This window comes from Hyalella azteca, unplaced genomic scaffold (assembly GCF_000764305.2).
Source record: "Hyalella azteca isolate HAZT.00-mixed unplaced genomic scaffold, Hazt_2.0.2 contig8569, whole genome shotgun sequence".
Lineage (NCBI taxonomy): Eukaryota > Metazoa > Arthropoda > Malacostraca > Amphipoda > Hyalellidae > Hyalella > Hyalella azteca.
Genome location: NW_025938658.1, coordinates 117855 through 132758, shown reverse-complemented (window position 1 = coordinate 132758; position 14904 = coordinate 117855). Strand labels below are relative to the sequence as shown.

General features: G+C 36.5%; 2 protein-coding genes across 7 annotated transcripts in view; one reads left to right on the top strand and one right to left on the bottom strand.

Moving 5' to 3' along the window:
- LOC108682490 (membrane-associated protein Hem) overlaps positions 1–7731 on the bottom strand; it is a 23648-nt gene extending 15917 nt beyond the window's left edge. For all 6 annotated transcript variants that reach the window (XM_018171655.2, XM_018171657.2, XM_018171656.2 and 3 more), the window contains exons 1-11: positions 7408–7731; positions 6702–6812; positions 5864–6019; positions 5407–5549; positions 4620–4781; positions 3851–3969; positions 3007–3100; positions 2151–2264; positions 874–1012; positions 539–685; positions 182–332 (exon numbers count right to left, since the gene is read on the bottom strand). In XM_018171655.2, coding sequence (XP_018027144.1) covers positions 182–332; positions 539–685; positions 874–1012; positions 2151–2264; positions 3007–3100; positions 3851–3969; positions 4620–4781; positions 5407–5549; positions 5864–6019; positions 6702–6812; positions 7408–7518 — 1447 coding nt within the window. In that variant the 5' untranslated portion in view covers positions 7519–7731. The remainder of the gene's footprint in view (positions 1–181; positions 333–538; positions 686–873; positions 1013–2150; positions 2265–3006; positions 3101–3850; positions 3970–4619; positions 4782–5406; positions 5550–5863; positions 6020–6701; positions 6813–7407) is intronic.
- A 384-nt stretch (positions 7732–8115) lies between these two features.
- On the top strand, positions 8116–11650 carry LOC108682488 (ras-related protein Rab6; the record flags this gene model as incomplete). Its single annotated transcript, XM_018171653.1, is given in 2 exon segments — positions 8116–8343; positions 11592–11650. Coding segments are annotated over 2 exon segments (129 nt in total), but the record flags the coding sequence as incomplete, so codon positions are not given.
- Between the last annotated feature and the right edge of the window lie 3254 nt (positions 11651–14904).

Below are 14904 nucleotides of genomic sequence, written 5' to 3'. Positions count from 1 at the left end.
GTGTTCAAGGGGGAGATCAAAGTACCGTGTTCAAGGGGGAGATCAAAGTACCGTGTTCAAGGGGGAGATCAAAGTACCGTGTTCAAGGGGGAGATCAAAGTACTGTGTTCAAGGGGGAGATCAAAGTACCGTGTTCAAGGGGGAGATCAAAGTACCCTATTCAAGGGGGAGATCAACGTACCCTGTTTGACGCTGAGCTGCGAGAGGTCGCTGCACATGGCGGTAAGGATGGTAGACTCTGCCTCGGGCAGGTTGTGGTGGTTCTGCAGCAGCTGCGCTAGAGCGATGGCGTCATAGCCACTCAGGTACTGCACGTAGTAGCGCTGCAGCACCTGCAACACCACGACAAATATTGTAGTATTGCTGCAGTGAATAGTTTTGGTATGGCAACACCTTAGTAACTGAGGAAAGAAGTGCTCTTCAGTCTCATTGAAATTATATCACGCACTACTCCACAGCACCACGCATGCACTACCCTTAGCACCGCACCACGCACTACCCCAGAGCACCACACATGGCACTACTTCACCCTCAGTACCTGACAGTACTTCTTCACGAGCGCCCTCAGTTCCTCCATATGGAAGAGCAGCTCAGGGAGATGTCTGTCCACCAGATCTTCTTGCTTGCATCCGTTCTTAACTTTCTGCTGCGGCAGGTTATCGTGGTGACGCAGCAACCACAGCACCTGCACCACAAATTGAGCTTTAATTAAAAAATATACAACTGTAAAGTCTGTACAACTGATTTGATTAAATTACGTCAAGAAGAAGAATCCTTGTATCTTGTGAAAAATGACAAAATGATTGAATCAAGTGCGTATTTTTTTATTGAAAGGATACTAACAGCATTAGAAAGGTGAAGGAGAAGAGATACCTCATCTCTGGCGAAGGAGAGACCCATGAGGACGAAGAGGATCTTAGGCCCCAGCAGGCCAGGCTGGTCGGTTAGGATGAGGGAGAGCTCCTTCAGGGCTGAGCGCAGGAACTTGCGGCGCTCGCGGTGCAGCTTCCAGCTGTGCACGACCATAGATTGGTATTTAATAGGGTATTTAGTGGGGATATTCAGCAGGATGATTGGTGGGATATTTAGCAGGATGTTCAAAAAGATAATAGATGGGATAATCAGCAGGATATTCAAAAGGATAATAGATGGGATAATCAGCAGGATATTCAAAAGGATAATAGATGGGATAATCAGCAGGATATTCAAAAGGATAATAGATGGGATATTCAGCAGGATATTCAAAAAGATAATAGATGGGATATTCAAAAGGATGAAAAATGGGATATTCAGCAGGATATTCAAAAGGATAATCAATGGAATATTGAGTAGGATATTCAAAAAGATAATCGATGGGGTATTCAGTAGGGTTATATAAAAGGGTACCTATTCAATAGGATATTCAAGAGGGTATTCGATAGGATATTCTGTAGGATATTTAGTAGGGTTGTCAATAGGGTTTTTAATAGGATATTCAGTGAGATATTCAATAAGATATTCATTGTGTCAGAGAAAGTGTTCAATGTAGAAATTGCTCTGGAAGTATCAATTAATTTATAGACAAGATCATTAGTAAAATGAAGAAAATGCAGAAGAATGAAAAATGAATAAATGACTTGCAATCAAACACACGGAAAACTTGAAAAAAATTCAATAAAATAATCCATGATATAGATAAAATGCTAAATTTATGAAGAAAAATTCACAGTTTTAACACAAAAATATATATGCCAATATGGAATTTGAAGAATACGTCTCACTGCGATTCTGTAAAACACCACAAAGCTAGTGCCTAATTTGGATCGCTACGGTAAGTGCAATGACAGCATAAGCTCATTTAAAGACCTGAATATAATACAAAATGATCCTTTGGATGCCAAGATGGGGAATTGAAATTCTAATTGAATCTCAAAAATAATATAAACTGTAAAAATAATTATATTCTCTTCATTACTATCAATGTAATAATATAATCTAGCATAAGCTCATTTAAAGACCTGAATATAATACGAAATAATCCTTTGGATGCCAAGATGGGGGAATTGAAATTCTAATTGAATCTCAAAAATAATATAAACTGTAAAAATGATTATATTATCTACATTAATATCAGTGTAATAATATAATCTAAGACATAGCCTAAGACTGACGCGTCAACGACGGCCTGAGAGTAGCTGTCCTTGACCTCAGAGGCGCGCTTGCCGAGCTCCTTGCGGGACTCAAAGAAGCTCTGGATGGCGGCGTGGTGGTGCAGCACTTCGTCCCTGGGCACGGCATACATTTACTTAATATTTCAATAAAGAAGTTTGGTTTAAATCTTATTATTGTTAATTTATCTCTTCTCTGTGCAATATGTTTTTTTATCAATTAATAAATTCGGTTTAAATCCAATTTGTTGTTAATTTATCCCTTTTCTGTTACAATTTGTTTTCCATTTTCCACTACATGAAGCAATTCACTTCCACTGCTTTAGTTACTTCTTTACATTGCCTAAAGTTATTTCTGTTCAATTGCACTATTACTTTATTTATAATAAAAATAATTATAATTAGTTCTACGTTTGAAATTACTGAAAATATTACAAATTCAGTTTAATAGTTCCCCATGACATCTCAATACCGAGTTGATCAAAATTCAAGTAAGTACACAGAGGAATGTCAACCTAAATCAGTTTTGAGCATTACAAGAAATCAATGATACAAATAGTCAATGATAAATGAACTGTACCATGACCCGGAGGACTGGAGCAGGGCGGGCGACCAAAGATTTGTTTAAATTTAATCCCAGATTGTAATTTCAAGATGCTAACAATGCAAATTTCATTGATGCTAACAATGCAACTGAGAAAACAGCACAAAAGTGTATTGTAATTTTAAGGCATTGATGCTAACAAATGAACTAAGTAAACAGCACAAAAGTGTATTGTAATTTTAAGGCATTGATGCTAACAAATGAACTAAGTAAACAGCACAAAAGTGTATTAAGATTTCATATTAAAGTACAAACCTGAAGAGAGTGATGCACCAGCCGGTGTTGAGGGCTTGCACAAACACCTCCCTGGCCTGGTGCTGCATCAGCTGCTGCGGTGCCAGCACCATCCCTGCAGCGGACGTACTTAATAATTCTGTTCATATTCTAAAAAATATCGAATTTGGCAACTTCACAAACTATTCATATATGTTGTACACTATTTACCTGAAAATAATTGCTCCGTTTTTAACTGAAACATGATTACTACAATGTAACTAGGTACTCGACAAACAAGACTGGAACAATCTGGTCATTTCTAAGAATTTTGCCCCAATGATGGCCACGAACTGATTGACTAAGGAACTTGATAGAAATTTTTAGAAGAAATAAACGCAAATCAGGATGCATTAACTTTTTGAGGACGACATTAACACTTTGTACACTGAGACACAGTTGAGACACGTAGCAAGTTCACAAGCATGTACACAATTGAGACAAGTACTAAATTCACAAACATGTACACAATTGAGACATGCACCAAATTCAGAGACATGTTCTATACAATTGAGACACGTATCAACTTCACAGACATGTACTATACAATTGAGACATGCATCAAATTCACAGACATGTACACAATTGAGACGTGTATCAAATTCACGGACATATGGTATACAATTGAGTCACGTATCGAGTTCACAGACATGTACTATACAATTGAGACACGTATCAAATTTACAGACATGTACACAATTGAGACGTGTATCAAATTCACGGACATATGGTATACAATTGAGTCACGTATCAAGTTCACAGACCTGTACTATACAATTGAGACACATATCATGTTCACAGACATGTATACAATTGAGACACGTACCAAAGATGAGCCACCGTTCAAGAGTGTCAAGGGAGAGGTACTCGCAGGGCAGGAAGTCGGTGAGGGCGGGGTTCAGGAGCTGGTTGGGCGTGCTCACCAGGCTCAACATCTGGGCAGCTCTGGAGAAACAATGCCGAAGTTTTAGTCTTTATTATGAACTACCTGCAATATGTGACAGTTCAACCCATTGTACATTACCGTAGATACATTAACTGTTGCCAATGCAATTTGTCTGGTGCCATAATATCAACTCTAGCTCAAGTATATACACATACCTAGTATTCTATAAAGTACAGGTAGCGACAGATTTCTCATATGTGATTGGTGAATTTATCTCGAAGAGCAGTCTGCAATTAGCTGATGTTGTTACAAACTTGTAACTATTTTTGATGGCATAGCCCTCATTGAGTTACTATGGTCAGTAGACAAAGGTCTCGTAGTACGGATAAAATTCAGTTATTGAAATTAGGTTTTTCCTGAATAAGGTTTTTCCTGTTCCTAGATTCAGTTGCGAAATAGAAGCTACTACCAATGAAAAAAGTACCCATGCACTCAGAATTTAATTCTTGTTGATTGATCACACATGTGAACATGAATTGGTTCACCAGCTATGATATCCACTGGTTTAGCTTGAGAACCAAACCTCCAAATTAAAACAAGCATCAACATGCTTAGGAGTTAATGTAATATTTGCTTCAGCATTGAGGTTTCAGGTGCTGAAGAACTCCGTTTCAAGTATTGTTTGACTCCAGGCCAATTAAATAAGTACCTCCACTGTTCGGCCGTCATGTTGCGGCGAGGGTAGAGGACAAGCAAGGAGTTGACGGCAGCAGACACTAGTTTGGAGTGAGTGTTGAACTCCTCGTGTAGTTTCTTAAGGGGGTTCTCGTAGTCCATGATCATTGGACCCAGACGTGGAAATGATGGATCTCTGCAAATAGCAACATTTTAAATTGTAAAAATTGTGTAAATATTTTTACATAGGAAGCAAAAGTTATTCCTGTCAGTTTTCTACAATATACTTGCACTTTTAAGAGAGACAACAATCATTTAGCATCAAATTGACAGGAAACTTGTGAAGCAATAACACACGCAAAACAAAAAATATCTGATGAATACTAATGAATCTACTAAACATCAATTAATTAATATTAAACATAATCTACCTAACAGAACTACTTTTAATCAAAGATTAAAAGTAGTTGCTACTTTTAAAGTTAAAGTTTTTTTTTAAAGTAGTTACTTTTAATCAAAGATTAAAAGTAGTTGCTCAATTGAGAAAAGAAATTGTTCATTGGAAATTGAGAAAAAAATTTACTTTTTAGAATAGATTTTGTACAAAAGTTCTTATACAATAATGAAAGATTAATTATGAATTATTCGCTAGGGCAATTGCAATTGTACTTTAGAGTAGAGTAGAATAGGTATTCTCTAATGCCTGATTGTACAGTGGTGGAAACAGAATAGATTCGTCATCACATTATTCCAGGCAGAGCCTAATTTTTCACCATTGCAAAAGGTTTAGCTGGGATGGTAAACAAAGATGTAATGTTTACCCCTGATTGTTGACAAGGTCATGTGCAATGTTGAAGAGCCCTAGTACAGGTTTCCTGTCATCCACTCTTGAGAGGATGATCATTAGTGAGGCATAGTTGGTGATTAGGTCCAAGTAGTTCTTAGTGAGCTCAAAACTGATGCTCTGAAAAAAAAAAAAATATTTTAATGCATGCTCTGTTGTATAGGAAGATAATATGAAAGAAATTTCCTTATACTAATCTTACATCTTTTCTTATAAAATAATGCAGCAGTAGGTAGTTATTTAAATTCATCTGGAAGAACCTACCATATTTTTGGGAAGTCTAAATGCCCTAGACTTAAAGATAACTTCCCAAACAACAAAGAAGTATTACCATAAACACGTTCCTAGTTCAATTTCAAACACTAGACGTCAGTAAACTTCATGAAAAACTAGATATCAAGGAACTTCACAAGAAATTCATCAGTCAAGCATACTATATCAAGCACTGTTTCCATGTGCAAGGCGTCCATGATGTTAAGAAGCTCGCCAATGGCATCCTTGAGGTCCAGCAGGTCAACAAACGTGTAGTAGTAGAGTGAGAGTGACTTCATGATATCCAACCGTACATTCTGAAGAGTTTCTTTATGTGCCTGAACAATAAAATGATCTCTGTTAAATGTTAAGTACCCTACAACTACTGAATAATTGAACAAGACCTTTAAGGAAAGGAAATCTTTCTATAATAAAAAAATTGCTTTGAACTTTTGTAATTGACAATTTAATGTTTCAAATTTATAAATACATAGAACACTTCAATTTATTTTATAAATGATGATAAAACAAAAAAAGGTATTATAAAACCAATATTTATAACAATTAATTAAAAATTTTTGAGAATTAAAATGAGTTTTCAAGTTTTTAACATTTTGAAAAGGATTCATTAATCAGGTTTGGATTTTACATTCAAATGAGGTTAATTATTATTAGTAATTTCACTGACCCAGACTAGAAGACCCCAGTTTCTAACTTTCTAGGTGGTCTTACTTGTCTGGTAGCCTATGAAGCATTAAATCTATTGTTGCACGCTAATTAGCCTAGCCTAGTCAGTGTGCTTCAAAAGTTCAACATACTCAAGAGCTAGTAAATGTGTACAAATAAATATTTTATTCATATATGTTTTGTGCCATAACTCACACATTAACCTTTAAATTTTTAACTTATTTTTAGCTGTGCTGCTGTACATATAAATCAAGTTGACAATTGACACGAATGATATGTAGAAGTAGAAATCCAACTGCATACAGCATAATTACATCAATTACCCATACTCACCGATACAAATTTAGAATCGATGTTTGGGAACTTGCGCACTATTTGCTTTATGCATGGCTCCAGGGTCTTCTCAGATAAAAATGATGGCTTGGATTTGGAATCACCGCATGCCTGAAAATTACAAGTTCACATCAATTCATCAATCTAAAAAAAAAATACAGAAAAAACAATGTTAGAACAGTTTTCAACCTAGTGAAATTTAAAACTTGAAAACAATTAAACAACCAACATAAAATTTCAATCACAGAACATGTCAAACTTGTGCTCTTTGTGTTTATAAAATAATATAGTACCAGAAGGCTAGTATGGAATATATCTACTTGGCGAGCCGCGACTGAATTTTTCGAGCCGTGGTTTTATGGATTTGCCAGCCGTGATTCCATTTCTACGAGCCGTGAATTCCATATCTCGGCCATGAAAAGCCATACGAAGTGCAAACCGCGATTTTTTAATCAAACAAAAACAAAAATTTATGACATTCGAGCCGCGAGATTTCATACCTACTGAAATTATATGATATTAGAGCCGCGATATTTCAGACAAAAATAGGACTTTTCCAGACTAAATTAGAGCCGCGATATTTCAGACAAAAATAGGACTTTTCCAGACTAGCCAGAAGGCAGAAACCAGTAACCACTTGTCACTGAAAATTAACAGAAGCACTTCATACATAGTGGATGACTAGCAATCTAGCATGGTTACATACCTTTTTAATATTGTAAATTCTGGTCATAATTCCCACGCAGCGATCATTTAGGATGATAAGTCTTTCAGCAATTTTCTGGTCAGTTAAAGAAGGTGCCATATGAGCCGACATTGTAGCGGCCTATAGGCTATACTAACTATAGGGATCTGTCTACACTCAGTTATGATAATGTACAGCTTATGTTAGCAGTTGTGAATTTATACCTCACGTTATTTGTTAGGCTTTAAGATTACTACTCATACTTTGAGAAACCATTTCCTTTACGCCAATAAACCGCTTCAACGCGACGATGTGAAGCAACTGATAAGACGTCAAGTCGTCACTCGTCAATGTTTACGTTCTTAAACTACATTTGCTTCTCAAGTAAATTGGAAATAGGCTCGCAAATTTTTAGGTATCCTGTAAGTTTTTATTATGCTGTTTTAAGCCTAATTCAATAGCAGAAATGAGGCAGAATTTGGTGTTATATTCAAATTCATACAAAAAGAATGTCATTTTTATAACTAACCTCATGCTTGAAAATTTTTAGTAAGTAACATATCACTTTGAATGAGTCAAAACTTGGAAAATTATTCGTAGTTAAAGTTTTATAATATTTCAAACATGCTTTTCGCTTGTAATGGGCTTATTTGCAGGAATTGAATTTCAAAAATTGATTTAGGAGGTTGGTAGCCCTGTACGGTGTGTGTCAGTGTCAGAAGTGTGAGAGAGTGGGAGAGAGAGAGAGTTTTCTATGTGAACTTCAGTACGTGGCTGGAGATGCATGTGGTCGGTTGCTTATGTGCAATACATTCGCAGAATAAATTTTGAGAAGACCGTGACAAGAAAATCATTGCAAAATTTACCTCATAACCCAAGATAACACGATGGCCATGTCGGGCGAATTCGGGAACCCGTTAAGGAAATTTAAACTTGTATTTTTAGGTGAACAAAGTGGTGAGTTTTTCAGCTAGACGAGTGAGATGGTCGTTAACGTACCTAATATTGGTCAATTGGTTAATAAAATAGTCTAGCCGAGGAAAAACTTCCAGCTGCAAGCCAGAATAACCTTTGATTGATGTGTTGCGTTAGATGAATAAGTATATACCTATCCTATATATGTATTTGCTAATGAAAAGTCTTTACCATTATAATTAAGTTGTCAACCTTCGCTGTTTCAAAATTGAAAATACGTTATTGATTTACAAATTAAAATTATGTGAATTTCTGCAGAAGTCGTTCATGGTTCATAACTTCATGCAAATGAATTGTATCAGAAAAAATGTAATTGGACTTTTTTTTTAACAGGAGGAATTTAATGCAAATTTGCTTATTTAGAGGCAGCCGGCAAAGTAGGCCTACTATAGAAATGAACTGCTAGAGCAGGTCAATACTTAAGGGGACCGTCTAACCTAAATTGGAGATAGCCTATAACTCCTAAAGTTATTATCCGATCATCATGAAACTTCACATTCAAACGTAAAATGTAAAAATAAAAACATTTTACTTCTATGAATTTTTCGAAAAAATTGATAGAAAACGTGATATTCATAGAAAACGGAAAAATAACCGTTGGATGCGTCAAAAAGTAAGCTTTAAGATGAGCCCAAAAAGCGGGAAACGCCAAAATTGAAAATTTAGGGGTAGACGGTCCCCTTAAGCTGCTACTGCATAGGCAGTCATACTCATAGCTCATATTGAATCAGAAGGAGAGTGTCAGAATTTAGAAGTTTCAACACCAATAACCCACTAACTTCACTTCAGAACATAAGTTCCAAGCCATCAAACTAAATGATATGTATTCAGTATTGTAAACAAACTGAACCATTACCTTCTAGACTCTAGTTTCTAGTGAAATTAACATACAAAGCTTTCAAGTTTTTGTGTGGAAATTTAGCCATATAAATTTAAATTCTGACCAGTATTATATGGTTTTTATTGACTAGTAGTAAGTTGAGTGAAATGCTGCTGAGTGACAACTTATGTAATATTGATAGTAAATTGCTTCTAGTTTCTAGTGAAATTAACAAAGCTTTCAAGTTTTTATGTGGAAATTTAGCCCAATAAATTCAAATTCTGACCAGTATTATATGGTTTTTATTGACTAGTAGTAAGTTGAGTGAAATGCTGCTGAGTGACAACTTATGTAATAGGTATTGATAGTAAATTGATAAAACTAGATCTCTTTTGCTGAAAATTCTGTATCTTACTGAAATTTTGTGCCATTAAAGACAGCTTTTATGAATGAATTTAAAATTTTGCAAGTCAGGTAGCCTGAATTAGGTTGTTTTATTAATAATTATATAAAGATATTTCGTCTAATTTAACTCATTCCACTGTCAATGACACTTGAGTCACCTTCTGCTTCCAGGGTATTATTGCAGATTAACTACATCCAAAAAAAAGGGTGTTTTTTTTTAATTATATGTTTTTTGGGGTGTAGATTACGAATCTGAAATCCAGGTTTTCCGATGCCGACCGCCAAAAATGGATTTCAGATTCGTAATCTACACCCCAAAAAACATATAATTAAAAAAAAAAACACCCTTTTTTTGGATGTAGTTAATCTGCAATAATACCGCTTCCAGTTCCAGCACATAGTTCTTACACAGCAGGAATTGAAAAAACAGAAACAAATGGCAGCAAAACAAAATAAATAACTTTGGCCAAAGTCTCCCCCTTGGCCAAAATCACCCCAGGCACTTTGCCTTTGGACAGCGTTTATTATTTTGTTTTGCTACCATTTGTTTCTGTTGTAGTGGTGGCTGAAGTCACCCCAGTTGACAGTAGGTACCTAATTTCTAAATCAAGAGAAAGGGAAAGATTCAAAGTTTTTTTTTATCTATTTGTAAATGTTCAATGTCTCCCTTGTGCTGCATGGCAAACATATAAACAGTAGCCAAACTCGTCCCACACATAATAAAACATAACCTCCATTACTGAGTGCAGTGTAGCAGTGATATGGTTCTTCAGATCAACCAGAGTTGCTGGTAGAGGCAGGATGATAGCCTTCCAGCCTTCCTTGAGCTTCCCCATAAGAAAACAGTCTTATGGAAAAGGCACAAAAGAAGCTGGTAGAGGCAGGAAAACAGCTTCCTTGAGGTATCCCCATAAGAAATAGTCACATGGGGTGGAATCAGGTGATCTCGGTGGCCAGAAGTGTAGAGCCTGATATCCATTTCCTGTGCATCCTATCCAGTGCTCAAGGCTTAATGTTGTAGATCTGCAACTGCACATTTCACTTCTGTGTTTGAATAAGTCAAAAATTTGAATCTTCCCCCTTCCATTGGTGTATAAATTATTCATTTTGAATTCATACTTAACTAAATATGAATTTATTAAATTGGGTCCATCATTTAGACCAACCCTGTATTTCACTAAAAAATTATGGTCACTAAAAGAAATATTAGGAGAAATTAGTTTAAAATAATAATAAATAAGTGAAAATATAACTACTATTCTGCTTAATTTTTTCAACTAGAACTAGTCAATTACTCAGGCTCATGTGAAATTCAACACTGGTATCAAAGCTCATGTATTAAGCTCATTCAACACTGGTATTAAAGCTATTGAACATAGATCAAGTAAAGTCACTTGCTTCATTAAATATATCAGCTGAGACTTGGTCTTGTTCCCAGTCTTCCAATACCATATGAAATTCTACGGTAGCTAGTAATTGAGGCAGTTAAGCTGAAATATTATTATAAAAGATGATTTGTTTTTGTTATATGGATTTTTTTTGCTGAAAAATTAGCACATGAAAAATTATCATATTAGCCTTGAAGTAGTATATCATACATAAGATTATCATATATTCTCATGTAAGCCATTTATTAGATTATCATATGAGCATAATTTCATTAAGTCAAGTTATTATCTTATTAATTTACTTCCTGGGATGTGCTGTGTGTGTGGAGGAGAGGCCTAATGGTTGATGGGTTGTGGTGCATGTGTGGAGGAGAGGCCTTATGGTTGGTGGGATGTGGTGCATGCATTACTGTATGTACACCTGGTTAGGATATTCTTAAGCTCGATGAGTCAGCACTGTCTGCTCACGTATCTATAATTATCTATGCCTGCTCTAAAAACAAATGTAGGTCAACAATATCAATTATCAGCAAATACTTTTTTAAGTAATAAAAATGCTTTTAATCCATCAATTGAAAATTATGTACAAATTGTGATACATTTTCTTTATTTTTCAGTGGGCAAAACCTCACTCATCACCCGGTTTATGTACGATTCCTTTGACAACACATACCAGGTGGGTCACTAAAAATTCTGTCCTTAGTATAATACCTATGCAATTATCTCTGTAATATGTACATTCACAATTAGCTACTATTTAAATTTTACCATGCCATGCTTCTATTACTTTTTTTAATGGAGTGGCTGTCCTATGCTAGCATTTGCTATGCTGTCTAAAGCATTGCTTGTATGAAATTGCATGTTTTATTTTACAACTTTGTGTATAAAATTTGGAGATCAAAATATGGTTACTTTTCAGTATAAATGTTTGCTTAGGTATTTGCAGTTGATTACCGTAAAATGGGGTAACTTAGACCAGCGGGGTAACTTAGACCACTTTTCGTTTTTTTAACAAAAACCCCCACAACTCAAAAACTATTTGACATAGAAAAATTCTGTCAATGGGCATTAAAGGCCTAATACTGAGGCTACATAACACAATAGAAAAATTTAAAAAGTTTGCATATCTAATAGGTTAAAAAATTAAAAATGTGACCAACGAAAAAAAGCTATTATTTAAAGCCTGTCAGAGTACCCCCTCCAATTAAGGAGCCAGCAATTTATGGTGAGTAAAGCTAGAGTATAGACCTGTATTTTGCATGTTTCAATTCAAGTTTAATTTAGCTAGTAAAAAAATGGCATCATTTATAAAAATAAAAGTGGTCTAAGTTACCCCATTTTACAGTACTACATTTGTATACATGCTTATAGTGCAAAAAATGGTTACAATTTCATTGAAACCAGTTCCAAACTAGTGAAGGCGATAAAATATGGATGGTTTATTTTTCTACAAATTTGGTAAGCATTGTACCAGGTTTGTGTCATACCTACTGTAAAATGGGATGACGTGTACCATTGATGGGTGACTTGGAATGTCTTGACATTCAAGAACAGAAGCCCCTCTACTCAAAAAATTGCTGTCCTAGAAAAATGGAAAAATTATGTAGATGGCTCTTGAAGTACCATAAGATAACCTACAAATGTAATAATGAGATATATTTTTTATATTTACTATGTGAGTATTTGTGAGGGATGACCTCACCACACAGCAGTTGAGGGAAGTGAGGGACCACTTCACCACACAGCAGTTGAGGGAAGTGAGGGACCACTTCACCACACAGCAGTTGAGGGAAGTGAGGGACAGCTTCACCACACAGCAGTTGAGGGGAGTGAGGGACAGCTTCACCACACAGCAGTTGAACTAATACCGTCGTGGACATGTCACACTAATACCGTCGTGGGCATGTCACACTAATACCGTCGTGGGCATGTCACCCTAATACCGTCGTGGACATGCTGTGCAAATACCTTCGTGGACAGGGCTCTAGAAATACTATCGAGGGCAGGGCTCTGGAAATACTATCGAGGGCATGTCCTAGAAATATTAATCGAGGGCTTGTCCTAGAAATACCATCGTAGACAGGCTCTAGAAGTAAAATCTAGGGCAAGTTCTAGATTCTAGAAGTTGCTGTCAAGGTCACGTCACTGGAAGATGACTGGTATCGACTGCTGGTGCGCTGACGTCGATAAGTTTGTGGGCATAGCCATGCCAACGACGTGACAAACTTGCGTTGCCCATTCAATAAAACCCACGCTTCCACCGTCCCTCTTCCGCAAATTCTAAGACTAATTCGAAATTATTTGCGGAAGGAGATCAGTCAATTGCATGCTTTCCTTAATATTCGTCTCGTATAAGTATTTAAAAATATTAACATGGGCTCATCTTCCAATTACGTAGTCAGTAGATAATCTGTGTAATCCAAGGCTTGGTATTTAACTCCTGCAGTGTAAAACGCGCTATAAGACGGACGCGGTGCATTATTACTATATCGAATCATTCACGAAAATCATAACTATCGTCTTCTGTTTACGATTGTGATGGTATTGTTGATATCACTTCTATATTCAGTGAAGAGCACAGCGATGATTGACTTATGTGCTAATCATTCAAGAAGTCATGATTCAAAAGACAATTCATTAGGATTAAATCTTAAAACGTACCTAAACCATTATGCTTGTTTGTACAGTCCTTGGAGTTCGTAGCTTAAAAATGCTAGGCCGGTTCTGCATGTGGATACTTAGTGTAGCGCATGTGTACGTTTGACGGTGCGTTCTTTTATGAATGTCTTGGACTATGTGGTCGCTTGTTATTGATATTATGGCGCCGATAACTGCGGTGATATTGCGATAAATGCGGCGTGAAAGCGCATTTCATTATTGGTGAAGCACAATGTTGGGTTACCGTATCTTTATTATTGGCGATGCAAGCTTGTGTGTGTGGATGTAGATTTTCAGGAGTCGGCCATGCAGTTGCGTATTGCCGACACAATTGATTTTGTATGCGTCTCCTTTAAATTGCCCTCCTTAACACATACCTATATATGCATGCAGGCAGAACAATGCACTTCAATTGCATCGCTAATCCATATCTCATTTGTACCCTAAGGCTGCCATGTAAAACTAATGCCGTAAAAAGGTTAACTGTATTTTCACGTATCGAAATGCTACTTTTTCATACGCCGTTCGCTGCATGCGCCAATTGCCTAATTTAACGTCCATTTCACCTTTGCCTTGGCTCAATTCAGCGCTCTATAGCACTTCTAATGCTCTTATTTTTTTTAATTAAACGTTTTGTTTCATCCACCCTCTCGCTTCTAGTCTTCATACGTGCTTGGTTGTCTTGATGGGATTTTATTTCCCACAGACTTCATAATGTGGGCAACCTGCCAACGATCAAACTTATCACAACAGTTGTGATAAGTTTGGCATCTTAAGATTAATTGTAGTAAGAAGGAGCATGCACATTTTTGTTACATTGCTGCTCCTGCATGGAAGCCTCCCAATCATTGTAAGGAATCAAAGTTCCTTATTATTAATTAATGCTATATAAAAGTTCTAAAGTATTCAACCACTGCGATTGAAGGATGGACATTAATATATTGAAAAATAGCTTATTAGAGAGCCAGCGTGCAAATGGGTTTTGTATGGAAATGATGAAACGCAAAGAAGTGAACGATCCACTAAAAATAGATCTTATGTTCGTGTTATGAGTTAATATGCTAGTTGTTGAATATTTGGTTATTTTCTTTACAGAGGCATGAATGTTACACACGCGGCACTAACTTAAAAAACCGGCGTGCCCACACCACACCAGCACCGGCGTGCCCACACCACACCAGCACCCTACACCAGCACTGGCGTGCCCACACCACACCAGCACCGGCGTGCCCACACCACACCAGCACCGGCGTGCCCACACCACACCAGCAC